General features: G+C 37.5%; 1 protein-coding gene across 2 annotated transcripts in view; it reads right to left on the bottom strand.

Moving 5' to 3' along the window:
• The window catches only part of LOC131067012 (ribulose-1,5 bisphosphate carboxylase/oxygenase large subunit N-methyltransferase, chloroplastic), a 177,749-nt gene that overhangs the window by 142,050 nt on the left and 9,184 nt on the right, over window positions 1–26,515 (bottom strand). For both annotated transcript variants that reach the window (XR_009111760.2, XM_058001931.2), the window contains exons 2-4: window positions 21,717–21,880; window positions 21,472–21,555; window positions 21,197–21,254 (exon numbers count right to left, since the gene is read on the bottom strand). Coding sequence is in view for 1 of the 2 variants with exons in the window: in XM_058001931.2 (XP_057857914.1) it covers window positions 21,197–21,254; window positions 21,472–21,555; window positions 21,717–21,880 (306 nt within the window). In the remaining variant the exon portion in view is untranslated. The remainder of the gene's footprint in view (window positions 1–21,196; window positions 21,255–21,471; window positions 21,556–21,716; window positions 21,881–26,515) is intronic.

Genomic DNA, 26,515 nt, shown 5'->3' on the forward strand with positions numbered 1-26,515 from the left:
TCCCCCAAGTGGTCATTTAGTCAACTGCCAGTTCTCCCAAAAAACTAGGAGACCTCCCTAAAATGTAGGAACTGTCGTCTGAAGGTCCAAAACGACTCACAGAGCCCTTGCAAAGCTACATGACCCTCAGAATGAGTCCCCTAACCATGTCATTGACCTACGGAAACTCGAATGGTAGGTCAACCCCTGCTCATCTCATGTCACCTAGAAAAGGGGACATTACAATCTTCCCTTCTCGAAGATTGCTTGCCCTCAAACAATCTGCACCTGCACGCTGAAAACCAATTCACTGGATCCCATATCAATCTGATAAACGTTGCTTCACCCAACCATTGCACTACTCTGATATAAACATTTGTATACCCAAAGTGAAACAACTCATCATGGATCCACTGAAGAAATACACCACACATGTCAATACCAGGATCCAAAATCTTTGCACTGTCATATCCATCCATCATGTCAATACTCATTATATTGCTGCTGTGAACCTGAACATCATCTAACCAGCTAAGAACTTCACTCCAATTGAAGCCACAAGTACTACCAACCATCAATGCTGATATGAATCCATCAATGAGCCAATTTCCAACAAGTAAAATGTGTTGAATACTTTTCCAAGACCTCCAGACAGTTGTTGTAACTTTACCTATATTTCAACAAATTAATGTGCCTTCATTAAAGGTTGCTAAGTAAATGTTTTGTTGAGCCATGTAACAAATGAAGTCCCTTACATGCTGATCTTCATAGCCGACTGTCAAATCTAAGAAAACTGAGTCACCAATCAATAAGTACAACACTGCCTTATCATATGAAAAAGGTGACAAAATCAAAGGCGCATTGGGAACACCTATGCCAATCAAGGATAACTCATTAGTGGCTGGTCCACTATGAGCCTCATTATCAATTCCATCACCGCCATGAAAAAAATAACCAATATCAGCTGAAAAATCAGAATTAGATAGCTCTTGTTCCTCACCAATATGGTGATGAGTATCATGAATGTGCTGAAGTTGAAGCTTGGCGTGATGAGCTATCAACTTGGCTTGCTTGGCTCTTGCCAACCATCTTTCATTCATCCTCTGAGATTGCTCTATATCAGCTGTCCCAAAATGCACAAAATCTGATTTATGATGGATTATATTATTCACATTATCATAAGCCATGATTGCACCATGTGTACCTTCAAGTCTCGAATGCAAATCATTATTCTCTTCTTGACCAAAGGCTGCCATATCTTGAGGAAGCGAAGTTATATCACTTTTGTTATGAACCTCGTGGGTGGCTCGAATGACATGCTAGAGGTTGCTGATTTGCCAAGTTCAACATACACCTCCCCTATCAAGATAGACTCACACACATCCATCAAACTCTCCTCGGAACCATCACCATTAGGCACATTTTATGTTTTGTCCCCATCTTCTAATGTCTGATTTGAAAAATCAGACTCATTATGACATGTATCTTCAATATCAAAAGAATCAGTAACACCCAAACAATGAGTGTTTGCATGAGATGACCCCTCACAACCATCATCCTCATGCACCGAAGCATCGAAATCTTGATTATGCTCAGTAGCAAGACTGCTGTCATAAAAGTCAGGGCTGCTATGGCTTGTTTTCCCCTTGCATCCCTCTTGTTTAGCACTCATATATTGTGTGCCAACTGTAGGAATCCCTCCTACAACTTCCTCCTCATGTGCCATGACCTTTGAATCATCATTGTGTTCATATGAAAGACTTCTGTTATAAAAATCAGAATGGTTGCCATACCTTTGTGACATGTTTTCAACATTCATAGGTACCACTTCATCCCTTGTAGCATGTTCATCAAATTCCCCATAGAGATTTTTACAAACCTCATTTATGGATGAGTCAATCGGTTCTTCTCTTTTTATTTGCAGCTGATATGAATTCATAGCATCTTCAACTTCATCTGGAATACCCATAAATTGGGTGAAGGTAAGCATATCTTGTAGCTTTTTTGGAAGGGAGCAATACCCATGATAGTTGCTTATGACTGTATCATTGAATGTTTTAACAAGGGGCCTCCTTGTACTTTTAGATGTAGTTGTACCTCTAGTGTGTCTTGAACTCTTTGAAGGTGTTTGATCAAATTCCCTTCCTGCTTGTTTATTTTTACATAACCCTGTCATGATGATTCTTTTTATGTCCAACTGAAAACCAAATCCAATCACACCAAGTGAATGCAATTAACAACCCACAGGTTGGCAGGATTAGGCTTTGATACCAATGAAAGATCCCAAATGGATCCTTTTGTTGTTGCTGCTGTAAATTCTTAATTAAACATACTATATTTTTGTAATTTTCCGGTGATCTTATAGAATAGACAGAAGTTGCAGAAAGGGATTGTTTCTTTTGGGGTTTTGATGTTATAAGTAAAGCAATTGATAAATAGCAACAAGTGTGAAATAAAACAGTAAACAATGTTCATATGTAAGAACACTTAAGCAATCTGAAAATACTGCAAATCATACCAGGCAAATAACCTAGTTTTGTATTCAGCAAGAATCCATACATTTATTTGGAGTTGTTCTCAATCTGGATTGATGCCAGATGGAGGAATATTACTGGCAACGAACAAGGAAGACCAAATAAGCTGAATACAACCCTTCAAGCCAACATACAAACAAGGCGTGGTTGCAAACGAGGCGTGGAAGCTACTGCAAATCACGTGTCAGCTGAAATAGACCAGCCGCCCAGTTGAAACCCCCAATATGCACGCTGAATCTTCAGGCCAAGAAGATGTGTCTTCTACCTCTGACAATCTCTGTGCAACCCTGGATAAATCCACTATCAACTCTTGCTGAGGGCTACGACCCAGCAAGTTCAAACCTGGGGTTTACGTCCCAGACCAAAATCACTCTTCACGAGCAATTCCCAATTTTGCAAGTTTCAAAATGATCAAAGATGCTATCAATTAGGTTTTCATCTCCTTATAACTCCTTTCCCTTTGCAAGTCGAACCCTAAAGAATAATAAAGCTTGCGCTTTATAATTAAAGTGACCCTTTCCAAATTATGGCGTTCTATCACTTTATTGCGAATAAATAGCTTCAAGCATCCGAAAAGACTGCGGGAGGTGAGAATCATGTAACAAAGTTCAAGACCTTTCCAACGAGCTATAACACATAGGCATATCAAACCAAATGAAGCCAAAAACCCCTTATTACTCCAAAATGGCTATATACATAGCCTTATTTTAATTTATTTAATCGCTAACTTAGGAAATATTTAAATATATTAAAATATTTCCATAAATCCAATAATAGCCCAAAATAACCAACCAAACATGAATCTGACTTTGTCACCTGTCTGTGACTGATGCCGGACAAGATGGGCCAACTGGCAGTCCCATCCCTAAAATCTAGGGATGCTCCTAGACACTAGGAAACACACCCAATCTTCCTGAAACTGAAACCATGGTATGGTCCCGTGGAACCTCAAATATGGAAACTGCCACAACCTCCTAAAAAGTAGGGAATCGCCCTAAAAAGGAGGAACCACTCTCCAAACACCTATAACTGCTCAAAAGGATCATGCTCTACTCCTTGGTCCCCCAGGTGGTCATTCAGTCAACTGCCAGTTCTCCCAAAAAAAAAGGAGACCTCCCTAAAATGTAGAAACTGTCGTCTGAAGGTCCAAAACGGCTCAGAGAGCCCCTGCAAAGCTCCATGACCCTCAGAATGAGTCCCCTAGCCATGTCATTGACCTACGGAAACTCGAGTGGTAGGTCAACCCATGCTCATATCATGTCACCTAGAAAAGGGGACATTACAATTCGCTTTAGACCCTGTGGAAGGGTTAGGAGCAAAATTTGCATTTTAGGATAATTTCTATCATGTCTCTCACTTCAAATCACCTCAAAAGTCAAGGAAACGTTGCTCCATTCTTCCCTAAGCCATAAAAACCAAAAGTTTGACTTGATTTGCAAGGGAAATAGGTGATCTTAGGAATTTCGCTCTGGACCCTTTGGAAGGGTCAGGAGCGAAATTCTTGGTTTTGCTCAATTCCTTCAAATTTATTGATCACTAGCAACTCAAAGTCATTCCTAAGAACATATCCAGTCCTATCTCACCCTGACCCACACTTGACTTGGCACAAAACTGGGAGAAAAGAGTGGTTTTTTGGAATTTCGCTCTGGACCTTTTGGAAGGGTTAGGAGCAAAATTCTTCTTTCAGGTTGATTCTTCATCTCTTCAACTCCAATCTTCTCTGGAAGGCAAAAAAAAACCACTCTACTTGCACCTACGCCATAGGAACCATTGTCTTGACCTCATCCAAGAAGAAAATAGGAGTTTCCAAGAATTTCACTCTAGACCCTTTGGAAGGGTCAGGAACGAAATTTCTATTTTAGGCTAAAATCCTTCACATTTTCACTTTGAGTCACTCCCTAAGGCAAAAACATGTCAATCCACCTTCCAACATGCCTTAGAAACTAAGAACTTGGCTAAAACAAGGAAGAAAATGAGATCTATGGGGATTTTCGCTCTAGACCCTTTCGAAGGGTCAGGAGTGAAATCCTCGTTGGTTTTCCACTTCCTTCATCCAATTCTCCTTCAAACTTGATCAAATTCAAGCTCCTTTTTACACATTTAAGTGAATCCACCATCAAACTAGGTCAAGACAAGGTCGTTTTCATCATTTTAGGCAAGATAGGGGGTCAAACTGAGGATTTCGCTTTGGACCTAGGACAAGGACAGGACCTATAGGGAATTTCGCTTTGGAACCTTTGGAAGGGTCAGGAGCGAAATTCTCCTTTTGGGTTGATTTCTACCACTTCATCAACTCAAACCACTTCTCAAAGGCAAATATGCATCAAAGCCTCCTCAACCATGCCTCAAAAATCCAAAACTTGGCCATATCAAAGAGCAAAATAGAGGAAAAGTGAATTTCGTTTTGGACCCTCTGAAGGGTCAGGAGCGAAATTCTCATTTTAGGCTCATTTTCACCTTTGTCCTCCCTTCTTTGGCTTGTTTATATCTTATTAGTAGAGTTACTCGGGGACGCACCCCCAACCTGAAAACCCCCGTCCTCGTCCCAAGGACGTTTCGAGGACTTGGGGACGGCCAGGGGACGATTCCCCCGTCCCCAAATTGTCCTGCATTTTGAGGGGACGTCCCCGAAATGGGGGGACGCCTACCCTAGCTCTGGGGGACGTTTGTACGTCCCGGGGACGACTGGGGACGGCTGGGACATCCCCAATCCATCCCGAGGACGGCCAGACGTCCCCCATATCTAAGGCCATTAAAAAATATTTTTAAAAAAAAAAAAAAGTTGTATTTTCAATATTTTTTAAAATTTTCTAATATGCCCCTTATTAATTCAAATTGTTATTAAAAATTAAAAAAATTAAAAGATAACATTAATTAAATTTTAAATTTATTAATTTAATTCATAATTTTGACAATGAAACTATATGGCAGCAGTGTAGCCTTTGGGCATTTTGACACAGAGATTAGAAAATCGCCAAACTCGGCAAGTCAATAGAAAAATAACACCCAACGCCTTTGTTAAAGAATAAGTTTTTTTGGCCTCGCGGGGCACTGCCCCTCGACCCCACCCTGTATCGCGACAGGGAGCGCGCAAGGGGAGCTGCCCCCAAACCCCTGTTGAAAAATATGGGGGGAAACTGCGTCGATAGAAGTAGGGAAAATTTAACCTCTTTGTTTTGACATTTTGTATGTTATTTCTTTAATATCTATTTTGTATGCATATTGACAATGTGAATGAATTGAAATTCTTATTTATGAATGCATAATTGCATATTGTCTATTGTGTATTAACAATGTTGTATGTTCAGAATTTACATTCTAAAATGTTTTCAACTTTTCATAGTATCATATACATGCTATATCCATGTTTTATTGTTTTCATATGAATATAATGTATGTATGCATGCTTTATCCACGCTTTCATATGAACATTTAGAATTTTGAAATTTTCCTATACATTTTAAATTTTTCCTATATTTTATATAGCTGTCCCCTTTGCCGTCCCCAAATTTGGCAAAAAAAATTGCCGTCCCGGAAACGCATCCCACCATCCCCTGTTGTCCCCGTCCCGGAAATTCGGGGTAACTTTGCTTATTAGGTCTCTCCAGATCATCCTCTAGTCCAAGTTAGCATTCACTTCAAGGTTTTGTGAAGAAAAAAGGATGTCATATGAATTTCGCTTTGGACACATTGGAAGGGTCAGAGCGAAATTCCTCCTTATGCTCAAATCTTGACCTCATTTCTCACATTTCTTCATCCAAACAAGTGTTTTGCCCTCAATAATGCCTGGGAATGAGTTAGTTATAAGTTTGGGTCAAAGTAGAATGTCTTATGGAGAATTTTGCTCTGGACCCTTTGGAAGGGTCAGGAGCGAAATTTGACATTTTGAAGAATATAACATTTAAGTATAAGTGACATTTCCTTATATCTTTCTTCTTTCTTATACTTTAAGTTATTGTTAGAATATTTAATCTTTACTTGGCTTAGGTTTATTTGTATTTAGTTTAGGATATTCCTTTGGAACTTGTTGTGTGAATCGCACACCCATCCCCGTCTTGGACAGGGACCCCCCGGTTTGTGCCTTTCTGTCTTTGTGGAAGAGGAAGGGATTTGAAGGGTCAAGTGCCGCTAAACCAAATTCGGCCTCATGGGGCTGTTATGACGTATTCACACATCACCCCATAAATGGGACCCCTGCTTTTTGCTTTCTGGGGTTTGTTTTTCTAGTTTTTTTAAGGTTTTGTCTGTTAGCCTTTGCATGATGAGTGTTGTTAGGGGAGTCGCTGGGATGGCAGGCTCTGCTTGAGCCAGGGTGAGTCAATAGGGCCCCAGAATTAGGGTTTCTTTGAGAGTCTTCCTTAGGGCCTGGTTTTGCTCTTGTTGCTCATTGTGTCTTGCTTGGTGAGTGAATATCATCCTTGAAGGTCTGAGTTAGGTCAAGTTGGTGAGTGATGGAGTCTAGAATGTCATCTTGATCTTCAAATGCCCTAAAATTTGGCCAAGTCTGGAATGTCCTGATCCTGAAATTTGACTAAGTCTGGAAAACTGAGGAATCCTCCAAAAACTAGAATTTGCAATATAACTCCTGGAGGTCCGAAACCACTCTCAAACATCCTGAAAGTATATATGGAATATAACTTAAAGTATAAGAAATGTTATATTCCATCAAATGATCCTTCGACAAGATCTTGACAAACTCACCCAAGTGCCCAAGCTCGCACTTCTTGAGGAAAAAGTTTAAAATCGCCAAAATGCCCAAAGGGGCGAATTTCGGACCCTGGGGCTAAAATGTGAAAAGGTTCAAAAGTTGCCAAAATCGCCCAGAGGGCCGAATTTCGGACCCTGGGGCCAAATTCAAAATTTGCAAAAAGGTGCTTTAGGTCCGAAAATGCTTGGAAAGTTGCAAAAAGCCCCCAGAGGTCTGAATTTCACTTAAAGTCCCCAATTTCGGACCCTGGGGCCTAAATTCAAAGTTGTGCAAATTTGCAAAAGGTGGGTTTAGGTCCGAAAATGCCTCCAATTCACCAAAAGTTCAAAAACTCTGAAATTTACCTTGAGTTTGCGAAAAGGTGGTTAAGGTCCGAAGTTTTTATAAGAATTTGCAAAGCATGTTAAAAGTTTGAAATTCGTAGAAATTGTAGAAAGTGCCTCGGGGTCCAAAGTTTTCTTTAGAGTTGCAAAAAGTGTTCGATTGTCCAAAAATTACCCTTCGACTTGCAAAACTCCCTAGGCTCCGAAATATCTCCAATCGCAAAAGGCGTTAAATTCATCCAAAAACTCCGAAATCACCAGGGACACGAAAATCGCGAAGGACGTAATAGCTTTGAAGTTCACGCAGGTCGGGCAGATGCGAAGTATAGGTTTTGGAAGGGCTTCCATATTCGCCAAAGGGTCCGAAGTTGGAAGATAAAACGCAGTTGAAATTCCAAAGTCCCCTACTTCTCCGAAATTCACCAGAAAGGGCATGAGTGTTAGGATTTTAAAATTTGCAGAAGCTCTTCAAACCTCCCGAGTCGCACTATAAGAAGTTTTCAAACGCCATAAACCCATTCAAAACACCCAAGACTCCAAAGGTAAAATCACGCAGAAGTAAATTGCCCAAACACCATCAAGACCAAGGATCAGATTTCACATTTGAAGAGAAAGGAGAAGCATTTTCAAGATACATCTCACAAAGAGCTTCTCAAGCAAGACATCGTAATTAAATTTAATGTTTGTTAAATTAAATTATTTAATTTTTCAAATTGATTTATTAAAATGAAATTGATCGTTCGTAGGTCACGGGACGTCATTGGAGAACCAGGAGAAAAACCTGAAACGCAAATCGAAGAAGGATCACAATCAAGACCAGGCATTGAAGACTGGAAAAGAAAAGATGCAAGAGCGCGAGAACAACCGAGCATTGGGAAGCGTGCCACCAGACCACAAAGCTGAAGTCCACCACCGAGACAAAAGACCAAAGAACACTCTGAATGCTCCAAGTCTATGCATTCTCAAGAAAGTGCACAACTGGATTCAAGTCCAGAAATTCAGTTTTAAAACTGAAACTGCTTTATTGTAAACTGCCTATGGGTCCCGCGCAAAATATTTTTGTGGATAGCTATTCCCAACCACTAAGAAGATCGGATAGACTCAAATTAATGCCAAAACAGTTTCTAGGTGGTTGAAATTGTGGTTGCTTGGATAACTGAGAATTGATTAGGCATGGGTTAAAGCTGCCAGTTTCTGGAAGGCAGATCAGGACCCTTGGATGCAGTCCATCCTGGCCTCTGATTCAAAATTGTAATATCTATAAAAGGCAGAGGCCTTTCTTTTGTAAAGGGTCTGATGGTTAGATAGTTAGAGATTGTTAGATAGTTAGATTTAAGAGTTAGAATAGGTTAGATCTTAGCAGTAGCATAGAGATGTTGCAGAAATTGTTGTAATAGGCAGCTAAGATCAATATATAGGCATTGATTTGGTGTTTATTGTCTTGTTTTCATCCTGTTTGCATGGTTTCTTTCAGCATTTTAGATAGATCTTTCTATTTTGGGTGTGCAGGTATTTGATAGATTCAGGCTCATACCATTGAGGAAATACTGATTGTGTATCCTTTTGTATGGTTAATCTGAGCCTTTAATTGTGCTTAGTTCAATTGCAGGTGTCCGTCTAAGCTGTGCCAAAATTGGGTGCTTAGCTGTGCGTCTCCAGTCTGAAAATCTTCCAAGTCCCTTTGAAGATTGCACCGTTCCTGCAAGGTTGTGAGCTATTCTGGCCAAGCAGGAATTGGTTATGTTGAATCCGTCTACCCGCATACCCGTGTTGTTAGTTTTAGATCTCCTAACCCTTTCCTTTTGCTCTTTATTGCGTAATTTGAGAATCACAGCAGACCAGTTTGTTGCAAATCGTAAGTCCCCTTGTGTTTCCAGCAAAAACACATCAAACCACTGAGTAGTCCCGCAGTCAAGACCTGACAAAAGAAACCTTGAGGTTGTCCCCTTTGATCAAATATAAAAAAATAGCATTAGGGACTTCCTTATCTCAAGATAGGATAGGATACTCAGCTGGTTATTCTATTCTGTGTTGGCAGTATGGAGTTTGCAGCAATGTGATTTCAGACACGTCAACAGAACTCCTACATGTAATTTGTCCTCTAGTACATGTGTGAGGACAAGTCATTTCTTTTATTTTCCTTTATTAAGGAATATTAGATTTCCTCCATAAAAGGATGTGGACACATGGCACACACATTTTATGAATGGTGGCATTCATAGATTTGGGAGTTACTTTGTAACTCCTCTCATCTCTATTTAAGAGATGTCTCCTCTCCCATTTCTTCTTAATGACAATATTGTAAAGAGCGTCTTGCTCCCTCTCTCTCTCTCTCTCATTTTAGGCATTGCCTCATTCATAACACAAGGGGTTTTTCTTTGCTTTTCCCCTTTCAAAAGTTCGTGTGCCTCCTTCACATTTGGGTGTTTGCTCCAAGGGTTTTGCATTTCTCTTGGTAACATTTACTTCATCAATAAACTTACTTGGATTTTGTTTTTCTTTCCTTGCTCTTGTATTTCCTTTCATGGTATCAAAGCAGGTTTCTAATCCTTGTTTCAATTTGAGATTGATGAAGGTTACCATTCTATAGAGTTCACCTTCTTGGAAGCATTCTTGAGAGGAGAAGTTCTTTCTCTAATATTTTCTACTGTGCAGGTTTTTTATTTCAGATTTTAATTTTTTTTTCAAACTTGTTAACAAGTTTGCCTCCAGGTTTAATCTTCTTAGATTCTAGTTTTAAAAAAATAAAAAGCTTTGGAAGGCTTGCCGCCAAAGTTTCTTCTTTCTGGTTTTTTTTATTGTGACTATTTTGAAAGGTTTACCGCCAAACTCAGCCTCCTTAATCTGTTTGGTCGGCTTGCCGCCAAATCTGATTTATTATTAAATTGCATTCTCTATTTGTTTGCAGGTTCTAACATTTCATTTACTTGCACGTTTTTTGATAAAAATAATTTTTTATATTGTTTCTTCATTGAATCTCTATATATTTACTAAAAAAAAATATCAAAGTCTAACACTTTCTCCAGGTTCTACCCTGTAAAAGGCATACATCTCTCTGTTTGTAGTTCTACATTGTATTTCCTTTCAAATCTAAAATCTAGTTTTTGTTATTACAAAATATCTCTATTTCTGCAAATAATTCTGTAAATCTTTCACATTTGCAAGCTTCATCGTCTCTGCAGATTTGTTAAACAAGGATTTGCAACGCCTCTGTTTTTTTTCTTCATCTGCTATTAACGTCTGCTGTCATTTCGTCCGCTGTGCTAACATCTCTGTAACTATTTCTGCACATTTTTTTTTTCAACTTTTGTTGTCGTAACATCTCTGTAACTATTTCTGCACGTATTATTTTCCAGCTTTTGCTGTCATAAGTCTGTTGTCGTTACGTCTTTGTACTCTTCCCTGAACTATCTAACGCCTCTGCAGTCTGCTCTGGAAACGTTTTGTCTTTCTGCAAATAACATTATTAAAATAACACTTTTGTGGTCTCTCTGGATTCTTTGCAACCTAACGTTTCACCTGTCTCTTGCATGCTCAGTCTTTCATTTATTACATTTCATGTAACTTAATAAAGAGTAAGTGTTTTTTATCTTTCTTTTCTTTACAATATTTCACGTATGTTTAAAAGTTTTAAAAACTTTATAAAGTTTAGTATATTTAAAAGTTTAATAAGTTTATTAAAAGTTTATAAAATTTTAAATATAAAAAGTTTCAAAAATTTATTTTCTTAATCATACGTATATTTAAAATTTTTAAGGTTTATAAAGTTTTTTTTTTAATTATAAAGTTTTTTGTTACTTTTTTATTTTATTTTTTTAAAAATAGTTTTATCTTATTATTAAGATTCAAATAAATTTAAATTTTTAAAAATTTAAAAATTTTCATTAAAAATTTGAAAATAATACTTTGATAAATAGCCTCTTTTTAAAAATATTGTTATTTTTTTAAAAGTTATTATTCAAGTTTGATTCAAGTTTAATCAAGGAGGTTAATTTTTTCATTTTTTAATTCAAGGGGGTATTTTTTCAATACTAATCTTACTTTGTTCATTATTTTGTTATCATATCTACTTTAATTCCAGAAATTATATTAAATAGTTCTAATTATCATTCATGGAAAACACATATTTCCTTTATTTTTCGTTTCAAGCACCTTTTGGATGTTGCTACTGATAAAACCTTTGAGCCCACTTCAACTGCTCCTCAAGTCGACCAAGATAGATGGAAGGCTCAAAATGAGGAAGCACTTGGTTTAATTGGTATTTCAATGGTTCCTGATTTGTATGTTCTAATTGGAAATTGTACAAAAGCGTATGAAGCTTGGGAAATTTTAAAAACAACTTATGATAGCTCAAATGAATCCCGAAAAATTCAGCTTCAAGATCAACTTGAAGATCTCAGGTATACAGATTTTAAAACCATGGATGAATTCTTATTAAAGTTTGATTCTGTTAATAGTCAATTAACTGGTTTAGGAGTTACTCTAGCTGATTTACGTTTAATTCATCTTATTCTTAAAAAATGTCTTCCTCGTCAATTTCAACAATTTATTACGAATATTCATGCTCAACTTGCTATTCCTAGCTTAGCTACTCAATTAACTTATGATATTTTTTGTAATTTATTACGTCAAGAGGAAGCTAAATTAATTCAATTTGGTACTCTTAAAAGTAGTGAACATGCTTTTATGTCTAAAAATCAAAATCATAATAATAATTTTAGATCCAATAATAATAATCATAATCATAATAATAATTACAAATCTTCTAATTATCAATCTCATTCTAAATCCTATCATAACAATTCTCATAATAATAATCATAATAATACGAACAATAATCAAAGGAATAATTCTCAAGCAAGACTCCATTGCACATATTGTGGGAAAGATGGACATATTACTAATAATTGTTTGAAGAAGCAAAATGCTAAAAAGTCCATGAACCAAAATAATCAACAACATAAACCTCATTATAAGAAAGGTAATAATAATGGTAATTCATCTCGTCATGCATTTACATCTACTTATAATGTTTCTCAACCACTTGAGTGGATTATTGATTCTGGTGCATCTCAGCATGTTACTTCTCATAAAGAATGTTTTGAATCTTTGCATCCTGATACTTCTAATATTCCTGTTCAATTAGCTAATAATCATAGTTGCAAAGTTGAAGCTATTGGTGATGTGAATGTTCCTAATGGGAAATTACATGATATTCTTTATGTTCCTGAATTAAAATCAAATTTGATTTCAGTTCCTAAACTTTGTCAAGATTATAAGATTAACTTTTATAGGGGCATGTGTTCTATCATTGATCCAAAAACTAATCATGTTATTGCTACTACTAAAATGGATAGTGATAACTTATTCAAGTTCTATGAATTTGCTCCTACAAAGTATTCCTTGCTTACTACTGTTGATTTTACTATATGGCATGAAAGACTTGGTCATCTCAATTCTAATTATATTTCATTGATGCAAAAAGCAAATATGGTTGATAGATTGCCTACTATTGTTCCTTCTCAAATTGTTTGCAATGGTTGCTGTAGCGTCCTAAAATTGCGACACTTGCAATTTCGACTACATTTGGGTCTTCACGATGGCGATGCAACACGGAACCTGAATGGAGAACCCGAAACTTGTTCATGACACCAAAAACTGCATTTTTCAGCACCCTGGCCTGATCCTCCTTGCACCTTGTTGTCCCTGGAGGTGGGACCATGGCACCCAGCGCCCTGGTCCTTCAGGACGAGGGCGCCCAGCGCCCTGGTCCCCCAGGACCATGGCGCCCAGCGCCCTGGTCCCTGGCCCTATTTTGGGCCCGGTCTCTTATGGGGCTTCGGGTCTTTATGATTGCAAATTGGAAAATAACATTTCCTGGTCGGCCTAAGGTCGCGAAAATCAGTCTATCAGCCCTAATTGACAAGTATATAAACTACATTTCCTCTCCCATTTTGGTAGATGGAAAAAAGGCGGAAACGATATTCAAGCATTCAAACATTCAAGCATTCAAGCATTCCTTCAAGCAATTGAGCATTCTAAGTCTCCATTCAAGGCCAAGTGTTGCATTCAAGACAAGGATTCAACCATTGAAGAGGAGATCACTTACAACACATTACATACTACATACATTACACCTTCGCATGTAAAAATACAAACATTCTTACAACAAGGTATCAGTACTTGTTTACATTACAAACATTTACATTTACAGCATTCTCATTTCTTGGTTAATTCCAAAACCGAGGTTTGACCTAAAGGCAAACCCCTCATCCCTAACCCCCCAATCGTCCTCTCTTTTCTGTGTGTAGGTTGCAGGTACGCGGCTGTAATTGAAGATCTGGAATCCTTGTGCAGAGACGAACAGATCCACCTTCGTTTCGCGGATTTTTCGGAGGACCGTGTGCACGCCGGGCGCCATCATCCCGTCAACTTTCGCTCAAATTTGCAAAACAGCACCATCTCGACATTTTACTGCTAATTCCAGGTCCGCAGCTTCATCCCATATCCCTATCTCTGTTTATAAGCGAATCTTTACTACTTTACATGCATTCCTAGTTCAATCATTCTATCTACATTTCTTTACAAAAGAGGGTATCCTTGATGTCTTAACCCTTGAAACTCATTTAGAATCCAATCTTGCATTGCGTGGGATTGGATCTTGTAGGTTTCAACCCCTCTTTTGAATGTAAAGTCTCTCCCAAGTGAAAACCATCAACCCTAGTGACTCTCCCTTCTCTCTCCTTGGAGTTGGGGAGGGGAGAACGACTAGGGTTTGATTTTTCCGCTTTACAGTTGCATGAGTGGTAAGATGCATAGGGAACCCTTTCCTCATGGTCAATCTTGGAGGGCATATACTAAATTGCATCTAGTTCATAGTGATCTCTTGGGTCCCATGGAGAATCCCTCCATCCAAGGTTCAAGGTATGCTCTTACCTTTGTTGATGATTTTTCAAGGAGAACATGGATATATTTCCTTCATAGTAAGGAGCAAGTGCTTGATGTGTTTACTAAATTTCATATGTTTGTAGAAAGGCAATCTGGTTCTAAAATTAAGATTCTTCGTACTGACAATGGAAGAGAATATGTCAATAATGCATTTAATACTTATTTGAAATCTTTTGGAATTAAACATGAGCTTACCATTCCTTATACACCACAACAAAATGGTGTGGCTGAACAGAAGCATAGGACAATTGTTGAAATGGCTAGATGTTTATTGCATGCAAAAAATATGGATTACAAGTTTTGGGTTGAAGCTATGGCTTGTGCGACTTATTTAATTAATAAAGCACCTACCAAAGCCTTAAAGGATAAAACTCCTGAAGAAGCTTGGTCTGGTAGAAAGCCCAGTTTGCAGAATTTAAGAATTTTTGGTTCCATAGCTTATGTTCACAAACCTAAGGAGAAAAGAAAAAAATTAGATGCTAAATATTCTCCTTTTATTTTTGTTGGTTATGATGAAAATACTAAAGGTTATGGAGTTTATAATCCTATTACTAACAAGGTAAAAGTTGCAAGAGATGTTTGTATTGCAGAAAAAGACATTAATGATTGTTCTAAAGTGGAGGATGATGAACTTGCTCAAAGCAAAGTTGTGCTTGTGCAGAACCAACCTCCTTCTCTTAACCCTACTCCTAATGCATCTCTTTCTATTCCTTCTAGTGATAGTGATGATGATAATAATAACTCTACTCCTCATGACTCTTCTTCTAATGATGAATCCATTACTTCTAAAAGAAGACCTAAATGGTTTAAATCTTTAAGTCAAGATAGTGATGAATACTTAGCTAGAAAGGATAGACTTCAAGCTAGAAGAGTTAATTATTGTAATTATGCTTTAATGACTACTATTATGAATTCTAATGATCCTAAAAAATTTGATCAAGCTAAAAATCAACCACATTGGCAAAAAGCAATGAAGGAAGAATATGATACTTTAATTTCTAACCAAACTTGGGATTTAGTTCCCTTGCCTCATGGTAAAAATATTGTTTCTTGCAAGTGGCTTTATAAAACTAAATTGAATGCTAATAATCAAGTTGAATGCTAATAATCAAGTTAGTAAATTTAAAGCTAGATTAGTTGCTACAGGTTTTTCTCAAATTGAAGGCTTAGATTATACTGAAACTTTTGCTCCTGTTGCTAAAATGCCTACAATTAAACTTGTGCTTGCTTTAGCTTCTAGAATGAATTGGCCTATTCACCAAATGGATGTTAAAAGTGTTTTTCTTAATGGTGATTTACATAAAGAAATTTATATGTCTCAACCTCCTAGTTTTATTAAAGAAGGTAATGCACACTTAGTTTGTAAATTAAATAAATCAATTTATGGATTAAAGCAATCTCCTATGGAGTGGTATTCAAAGATTAATGCATTCTTTCTTTCTCAAGGCTTTATTAGAAGTAAAAATGATCCTAACTTGTATATTAAACATAGTGAAGATGATATTATCATTATTATCTTGTATGTAGATGATTTGATTCTTACTTCAAGTTCCAATACTTTGATTTCTGATATTAAGTTTCAACTAAATCAAAAATTTCAAATGACTGATTTAGGTCTTTTACATTATTTCTTAGGAATGCAAAATTGGCAAACCTCTAAAGGAATTTTTTTATCTCAAAGTAAATATGCTCAAGATCTCATAGATAAGTTTAACATGAATGATGCTCACCATGTTTCAATTCCTATTGAATTAGGCACTAAGTTAATGCTTGATATGCAAACTCCTCTTGTTGATCCTACTTTGTATAGACAATTAGTTGGAAGTTTGAATTATTTAACTCTTACTAGGCCAGATATTGCTTATAGTGTTGGTTTGGTTTCAAGATTCATGTCTAAACCTCAACAAACACACTTTAAAGTTGCTAAAAGAATTTTAAGATATATTAAAGGAACTATTAATGTAGGTTTGTTTTATGATGCAAATTCTGATTTTACTTTAAACGGTTTTACTAATTCCGATCTAGGTGGAGATCCCAATGATAGGAAATCTACTTGTGGTTATTGTTTTTTTGTTGGTTCAAGAGCAATTTCTTGGAATAGTAAAAAGCAACAATCTACCTCTCTTGGATCCACTGAAGCTGAGTACAAAGGATGCACTAATGCTTCCAAAGAAGCCTTGTGGCTTAGAAGACTACTTGAAGATTTGGGTCTACCTCAATACGAACCAACTCCATTGTATTGTGACAACCAAAGTGCCATTGCCTTGGCTAAAAATCCAGTTTTCCATGCAAGGACAAAACACATTGCTCTCCAACACCACTTTATTAGAGAACAAATTGAAGACAAACAAGTTTCACTCCTCTATTGCAAGGGGGAAGACCAAGTTGCAGATATTTTGACCAAGCCATTTTGTAAAGAAAAGTTCCGATTTCATTGTAAAAATCTTGGATTGCAACCCATTGAAGGGTTTGGTGTAAACTCCCCAAGTAAAGCTTAAGGGGGGGTGTTAGAATATTTAATCTTTACTTGGCTTAAGTTTATTTGTATTTAGTTTAGGATATTCCTTTGGAACTCCTACATGTAATTTGTTCTCTAGTACATGTGTGAGGACATGTCATTTCTTTTATTTTCCTTTATTAAGGAATATTAGATTTCCTCCATAAGAGGATGTGGACACATGGCACACACATTTTATGAATGGTGGCATTCATAGATTTGGGAGTTACTTTGTAACTCCTCTCCTCATCTCTATTTAAGAGATGTCTCCTCTCTCATTTCTTCTTAATGACAATATTGTAAAGAGTGTCTTGCTCCCTCTCTCTCTCTTCCATTTTAGGCATTGCCTCATTCATAACAACACAAGGGGTTTTTCTTTGCTTTTCCCCTTTCAAAAGTTCTTGTGCCTCCTTCACATTTGGGTGTTTGCTCCAAGGTTTTTGCATTTCTCTTGGTAACATTTACTTCATCAATAAACTTACTTGGATTTTGTTTTTCTTTCCTTGCTCTTGTATTTCCTTTCAGTTATATTCCATATATACTGTTAAGATGTTTGAGAGTGGTTTCGGACCTCCAAGAGTTGTAATGCAAAATCTAGTTTTTGGAGGATTCTTCAATTTTCTAAACTTGGTCAAATTTCAGGATCAGGATGACATTCCAAACTTAGCCAAATTTCAAAACATTTGAGGATCGGGATGAGATTCCAGACTTCATCACTCACCAATTTGACTTAACTCAGACCTTCAAAGATGATATTCACTCAACAAGTTTCATTGACCTCCTCAAACTCAAACAAGACACAATTAGCAACAAGAGCAAAACTTTGTCCTAAGGAAGACTTTCAAAGAAACCCTAACCTGGAGCACCTGCTGACTCCCCCTGGCTCAAGTAGAGCTTGCCATCCTAGTGATCCCTCTGGCAACACTTAGCATGCAAAGGCTAATAGACAAAACCTTAAAAAACCTAGAAAAACAAACCCCAGAAAGCAAAAAGTAGGGGTCCCCATTTGCAATGGGGCGATGTTGTGAATTCACAACAATACTCTGTGTTGATAATTCATTTCCGTATCTGCAATAATTTTATTGACGGAGGAATTATCTACGATTGGATCCTTCAGTGGAAGTAACATTGTCGTACGGAGTGTTTGGAAGTGTGCAACCTACTTTTCTGTATGAGTGGAACTTTACGTCCGGAGCCGAAGGGTGTCGAGTGTCGTTGATTGAGGGTCAAAGGTGTTGAAGGTACTTTGCCCTCGAGTGCTTCCCTCGGGTATTTGCCCTTGGGTACTTCCCTCGGTAATCGCCCTCTGGCACTTCCCTCCGATACTTTGCCCTCGAGTATACTTCCCTCGGTAATTGCCCTCGGGTACTTTTCTCTCGAGTATTTCCCTCGAATACTCTGCCCTCGGGTATTTGCCCTCCAATACTGTGTCGTAAGAGAGCGCCAGTACATCACAGTGGTAAGTGACGTGCAGTGGAAATTTGGGTACCGTACGGTTGGGTACATTACAGTGGTATCAGAGCCAAAATCCTGCCAGCCTATAAAATGCTTGGGATGACTACAGAAATGGAAGAAAGGGATAATGAAATTGCTGCCAATAAAATCACCAAGTGGTATAACAAATATCAAAAGAGGAAGAATCTTCTGACATTTCAAGAATATCTAGTTCTGATAGGAAAAAGTATACTTGTGCATGAGGAGGTTATCAGAATCTTTGATGAATACTCAAGTGAACCTGAGGAGATCAAGGCTACCGAATCCTTTGATAGGTACTATGTAAGGAAAATAAAAGAGGAGTTGGATCCTAAATTAGGAACTCAATCAGAATTAGAGAAAGATGAAGACAAGTTCACATGTTCACCCCAGCGACAGGAGGATATGGATAAGCCAGAGACAACAATTGTCCCTTCAAGTGGAGAACACTTAAACTTTCATGACAACTGCAACGATGAAGATGTTTGTATGAATTTTGTCAAGCCCACCATGGTTGATCAACTTCATGGAGATGCGAACTCTAGCAATGATCTCGTACATAAGCAATCTCTACAGTTTGTTGAATACGGAGTTTACCCTTTGGTTGGGCATGAGGTGTGCATGATTGTCATCTCTCCTTGTGAGTGGCATCTATATGAAGAAAGAAAGTTGGATTTTGATGAGTTATTCCTCAACTCCGAGAAGGGCAATGTTTATATCAGAGTGGAGCATTGCAGGCTGATTGGGGATTTGCAGGTGGTGCTCGTAGTCATGGTGCGGCGTCAAGCTTTCAGCGGATACGGCTACCAGCATCTACACATGGTCTGGGATCCCGGAGCTTGTCAGATGGTAGATAGTTACAGATTGCTTGAGGGAAAGCAATCTTTACGCTAGGAGGACTGTAATGTCCCCGATTTTAATAAAGTGACTTAATTAAGTTAATTAATTAAGTGGTCCTAAATTTTAAATAATATCATTAGGACTTATTTAATTAATTAATTTAATCATTAAATAAAGGGGCTCAAATTAATAAAACAATAAACTATTGTCGGCCTGCTTGTAACCCTTCAGGAAACTTCCCGAAGCCCATTTATAAGGTCGAGTTTGGCATGGTTGTAGGTATGGTGAATTTTATATTTTCTTTGTATCTGCGAATTCCGCTTGGAGTTTGGCATTGTTGCAGTTTCGAAGGTGCAAGATCCTCCCTATTCTATAGTCGCAATTTCGGTGGTTAGCAGCCACCCTAGTCTGCCGTTGGAGCTATCATTTCTGATATTTCACTTTGTACTTCATTGTCAAATCTATCTCTACCGTGTGGAAATATAATTACAATATCTAGTTCTTGGCCATTCAATGTTGTTGGCGTATACTCTATGTTGATAATTCATTTCCGTATCTGCAATAATCTTATCGACGGAGGAATTATCTACGATTGGATCCTTCAATGGAAGTAACATTGTCGTACGGAGTGTTTGGAAGTGTGCAGCCTACTTTTCCGTATGACTGTAACTTTACGTCTGAAGCCAAAGGGTGTCGAGTGTCGTCGATTGAGGGCCTAAGGTGTCGAAGGTACTTTGCCCTCGAGTGCTTCCCTCAGGTATTTGCCTTTGGGTACTTCCCTCAATAATTGCCCTCGGGTACTTTGCCCTCAGGTTTTTGCCCCCGAGTACTTCCCTCAGTAATTGCCCTCGGGTACTTTGCCCTCGGGTATTCGTCCTCAGGTACTATGCCGTAAGAGAGCACCGGTACATCACAATGGTACGTGACATGCGGTGGAAATTTGGGTACTGTACGGTTGGGTACATTACACATTTTGCATTCATGAACGGATTTGATATTGAACACAAAACTTTGCTAGATAGAACTTGTTCATCCTCTGACTTTGAGGACGAAAATCCTTGCAAAGACATCTTCTTCGTTAGTGACAGATCTAACCTAGGAGATTTATTGGTGGTTTCATTCAAGAATCACATTTGGACTTCATTGAAGAGGATTTCAATTTGTATTTTCAGTTTTGCATCTTCAGCTGATAGAGAAAATTACTGGAGGAGATTTGAAAGCAGATTGGAGGTGTTATTTTAGATATTTTCTCTTCCTCTAGCTAGCCATACCATTTCTTGCTGACCGCCCAAGCTGGGTGAGGACGTGGGAGCTTTGGGGAGGTAGGTGCTTGGGGTTTTGCTGACAGTTTGTGCTGAAAGGAGAGGTCTAGGGCCTAGCATCCAGAATACATTCAATTTATGCGCTGTGGAGCAGATTTGAGAGGATGTAATCCAAGTTTGGAGCTTCCAGTTTGTTGTTTCTAAGTGCAAAATCAGTCTTGTATCTCCAGATTTAATGGTTATGTTGGAAATGGCATTGTAATGAATTTTTTTTTATCTAGGTAATGCTTATTTTGATGATATATTGTAAACCAGTTTTGAAAATAAATCTCAAAAAATTGTTGGTTGTGGGTATTTCTAATATCGTGTCTTTGAAGAGTCGTTTCTGTTATTTCATTGCTGCAATATTATTATCTCTGCAATATCTATTCGCATTGGTTTCAATCAAAACATCCTCAAGGTTGTATATTACAGTTGAATGAATTAATTTATTTACATGACTGCATCCATACCATTGCCTTTGATAATAGTTAATGTCGAAAGATTAACCTGCAAATTCTATGTAAATGGAAAACCTAGTCTATGATTCGAGATTATTCATAGAATCAGACGATGACAGAATAAAGTTTTACCTTTTGCGGAAATAAGTCAGGATACTTGGAAAATATCCTGGTTTGCAAATCCTGGTGCCTGCAACAACTTTTCTACTGTGATGATCGGTTCCCATGGACACACTTTCCGAACAAACTATTCTACAATGATAAGCAGATTTAACAAATCAAATTTTAAAAGAAAACACTAATTACTTGTACAACAAAATGCCAAATCCAATGGATGATGTGACCAAGATATAAAGAACCCGACAATGCCACAAAAAAATTCAGAGAGGAAAGAGTTATGGCCATACGTTTCATTAACATCATTGATGCATTCTATAGCTTGCACTTTGACTGGTGAAGCAGCCAAGTACATCTCTACTTCAGCACGAGACCTGAAATTGGAAAAAGAAAATGCAAAACATCATACTCATCCCAAGGAAAGCAGGGCAACTGACAAAGAAAAAAGATAACAATAATCTTCTGACATGCAAACAATTGGATTAACAATGATTCCAAATTACAGAAATAAGTAATAATACCAAGAATACAATACCACTGCAGAATTGAGTATGGGTGGCGAGGTAAGGCTGAAATGTATGCATTCCATTTTGAAGACCTATTCAGACTTGCTTCATTGATTAAATATATTGCGAGAAATGGCCATTCAGGCACACTGTTCCTACGCAGGATATCACCTAGAGCAGGAGTACTCCAGGCCTATAGTACAATTAACAAAATTGGTAAGCCAATATAAACTTGCTATATAAGTTCAAACAAGAAACAAAGAAAGAATCCTTCAAAAAATGATTGACAATGATCTTGATTTTAGTTCCTCAAAATTCTCTCAATCCACTTTAATATCAAAAAATCTGATGTATATTACCAAAACAATGCCACAATCAAAATTGTCTAGCATGAAAATAGAGTTATATTTCGAGCACATCTTTTATGATCAACCCTAGCATTTGGCAAAGGTTCATTAACAATCTCTCCATCAACAATTTGTTGGTCATGACCACATGAATCATCGAACATAAGAACCTTTGACATGTTAGCACTATATGTTTTGCTATTGTCATATTATTATAATGGTCATTTAGTGGTTTTAGATAGTCATAAGTACTTTATGTACTTTTCATAATTATGTACTTTTCATGATAGTCATAAGTACTTTATGTTCTTCTTTCCTTTCTCTTAACTAGATCGGTTTGTCTTATCTCTGCTATTGCTGCTAGAAGTGTATCTCTTATTTCCCTTACTACCTTTGATGGACGGTTTGAAACTTCTTGCTTATCGCTAGTTCTGATTTCTCTTTTCTGAATTAATTTTTGATCTCCTCCAATTCCCTTTTTTGAATCCCTTATAATATTCTCATATCTGAATGAAGTGACTCATCTTATCGAATAGAGATCTTGTTTCAAAGGACATGACTTTTATTGAAGCAACTAATCACTATAACTTCAGATTAATTGCCTTATAAAACTGATCACTCTTCTATAGCTTTAAACAAATCTTTTAATATTAATTCATGTCACTTTATCTGATCACTGCCCATTATGGAAACAAATCATAATTAATTCGCACCTCTTTATATTCTTTAATTGCTGCTCATACTACTAATCCGCCACAAGACCACTTATTTTGTTAAACAAATTGATATATTTAAATATTAAACAAAGCCATTGTATTATTATATCATACTCTATACATTGATCAAAGGAAATATGATTATCAAGAAAGGTTCATGACAATCCACCCTTCCTGAATTTGCTTGTCTTCAAGCAACTTTAGATTCGGATGGTTGAAGACCTCCTCTCCCTCCCATCCAGCGTCTTCCTCAGGTAAACATTTCCATTTAATCAAGAACTCAGAAATAGTTTTGTTCCTCAACCTTTTCTCTCGCACATTTAGGATAGTTTCAAGTTCCAAGACTAGTTTTCCCTCATCATCAAGTGGCAATAATTCTACACATGGAGTAACTTGTTGCCCAAGAACCTTTTTAAGTCTGGATACATGGAAGACATTGTGGATCCTGCTACTCTCGAGCAACTCCAATTCATAGGTCACTTCACCTATCCTTCTCAAGACCTTGTATGGCCCATAAAATTGAGGCTTCAGCTTTTTTGCTCCGCTTACTTTGATTTAAGACTGCCTGTATGGTTGTAGCCTTAAGAAAACCAAGTCACCAACTTCAAACGTTCTCTCTATGCGGTTCAAATCAGCATAGATATTTTGTTGATTTTGAACATGGTGAAGATTGTCCTTGAGAGTGTTCATGATATCTTATACTTAGTTGTACGAAATCCTTGGCTCCTAGTACTCTTCTATCTTGGACAGCCAAGCTTCCAAAGGAGGTGGCCTCATATCCATAATAAGGCCTTAAATGGACTCATCCTAATTGACATATAGTGGGTCGTATTGTAGCAATACTCCCCTAGATGCAACCATTTAATCCATGCATTTTTCTGGCTAGTGACATAATTCCCTAAGTACCCTTTTATCCACTTGTTGCGATTTCGATTTGTCCATCCATCTGAGGGTGGTAACTTGTACTAGGCATAAGACCAGTCCCTGCTAATCAAAAGACCTCCTGCCAAAATTGACTAAGGAAACAACTGTCTCTACCACTAATTATGTTCTTTGGTAAACCATGTAATCTAAAGATTTCCTTGAAGAATACTTCTTCTATTTGTGGCGCCCTATACTCAGTAGATATTGCGAAGAAGTGAGCATACTTGGTGAGCCAATCCACTATCACATAAATGCAATCCTTCCCTTGTACTTTAGGTAACCCAATTATGAAATCCATTGAGATGCTTTCCCATTTTTTATTAGGGATGGATAGTGGCTCTAGAAGACCTGCTAGGTGATTCTACTCAGTTTTGTTTCTCTAGTAGGTCATTCATTCTTGTACATATTTCAAGACATTTTTTTTGAGGCCTTTCCAAGAATACTTTTCCCGTATCTACTTGTAAGTTTAAAGTATCCTAGTTAACTTGATAAAGGATTGTCATGGTACTCCATAATTTTGCCCTTCATTTTTTAATTGGGCACTAGGAATATCCTATCCTTATATAGAATGTACTCTTCAACTACTTTGTACTTATCATTTGGCATATTTCCTTCTAGTATCTCATTGGCATGTGGGTCTTTGGCATACTTTGCAATGATGTCATTTTTCCAATCCCCTATGATGCTTGTTATGGTGTTTAGATGGGGTCATCTAGACAAGGCATCTGCTACCACATTATTGCTTCCTTTGACATGCTCAATATCAAAATCGTAAGCTTGGACTTTGTTTACCCATTTTTGCTGACAGTCATTTAGATCTTTTTGATTCATGAAGAACCTGTTGACGTGTATTTTGTACACCATCATACACAGAATAAAATACCTAAAGGCATCTTATCCTCTCTTGAATAAAGCCTCCGAATGCTGAAGATGTCGCGAAAAGGATCAATCGGGATGACTTCAAGGTTCCTGTATGTAGGGTATCTACGTGTGGATAAGCTCCAGTGGTATGATGTGATTTGCTGGAATCACAAGGGGACTTACATCTAATGTTTGAACTTCTGATCTGTTTTGCTGGAACACGGGCTCTTACTGGCTTAGATTTGAAAAAATGGAAAAAGGATGAGGGCGAAGAGAAGATCTAATCCTAATATTAAGAATGTAGGAGCAATGATTTGATTTTTTGATGAAACTCTAACTAGGTCTTGTTTTGACATCAATGGACCATCTCCACAAGGCTAGTGCGATCTTCTAAGGGAAGCTTTATGATGTTCAAATCATCACCGCAAGCATAGACACCATCAAGTTGATGCATATCAATGAAGAAGCGACAAATTGAAATTGAGCTTAAGCTGAATGATTCCAGTTGACTACACAAGGCAAGTCTGCAATCAACAAACTGCTAGTAGTATGGATATACGAATTCCACCATCAATCAATCACATTTCCTCCATTCATCTAATCATCTACCATCTATGATTGAAGACTCAACAAGAAACCATGCAAATTGCAAGAAACGACACACTTCACCATTACTTCAATGAAAATGGAGTTTGTTTACAATCAATGGCAACAATTTCTTGCCTTGTCCTCCTATTCTACTCTAATTACTATTCTATCAATTTCTAACTACTCTCTATCTATTAACTGCTTTCTATTATTTACAACTCTCTCTAATTATTGCTAATTAGCCTTTACAAATGAAATGCCAGGGCTTATATAGTGCCCACAATACAATTTGATGGCTTAGATCAATTCAAGATCAATGGCCAAGATTCAACAATGAAAACCCTAATTAGGGTTTGTTACAACCATTACATAACATTTAATGCTTGACCAATGATAAAATTGTATTGCTTGGACACATGTCCCTTCTAGAAAAATCGACCAATGGATAGCTGGGGTAGGTACATCGGAGTTTGTGCCACCTTCCATGAGTTAGGTACATTGAATCTGGACATGCTGAGGTGGACCACACTGACTGGAGGAGTGATGACTAGGATGCCACCTCATCTGACACTTGTAGCTTGCTAGATATTCAATTTGATGTCGTTGAGAGGCTATCTTTAATTAACTCTTGTCCTAACTCCTTGTGTCCTTGATGTGCAGGATGATGATGTACCTCGCCTTGGAACGCTGGATTGAGAGAGGTCGCCCCTGTCCTGGCTTGATCGTCCCGGCGAAGACCGTCCTTGATCCGGCTTGATTTTCCTTGATGAGATCTCCATTTGATGCCTACACAACATTTCAAAATTAGCAACATGATTTTGCAATGAATAACTAGATTAGAGATTAAATTTAGGAAACTTCATGATAAGTCCTTGAATTATCATTTCCTAAAAAACGATTGAGCTATTACAATTCAAAACTTCAAAATTTAAGGCTATGACGATCAAAATTCGAAATTAAAACAAGGGATCTTGTCATACCTTACTTGAGAGTTTAACTCTAAAATGCAAAACAAAGGAATTCGCCTAGGCACAAATCAAAATTTGATGGCTTCAACGTGATCTCTTCCTCAAGTTAGCAACTTCACCACCTTTGATATGCCCTTGACGTCCTTGGCAAATTCGCCCAAGTGAAACTCGAACTCCTTTGATAATGCTTGCACCTTCCCATTGAAATTCGCTCCTCCTCTTGAATGATAATTTCGCACTTCCTTTGTATACTTCAAATCGCATATGAAAGAGGATGCTTGAATAATGATTTAAAAATGAAATAAACACCTCCTTTTATAAGCGCTCACCTCTCACAATTACCTCTAGGCCGACTTTGATAAAATGAGGCAATTAAAACGATTTTAAATAAATAATAATGGCCGACCTTGACAAAATAAACCCC

This window comes from Cryptomeria japonica, chromosome 3 (assembly GCF_030272615.1).
Source record: "Cryptomeria japonica chromosome 3, Sugi_1.0, whole genome shotgun sequence".
Classification (NCBI taxonomy): Eukaryota; Viridiplantae; Streptophyta; class Pinopsida; order Cupressales; family Cupressaceae; genus Cryptomeria; species Cryptomeria japonica.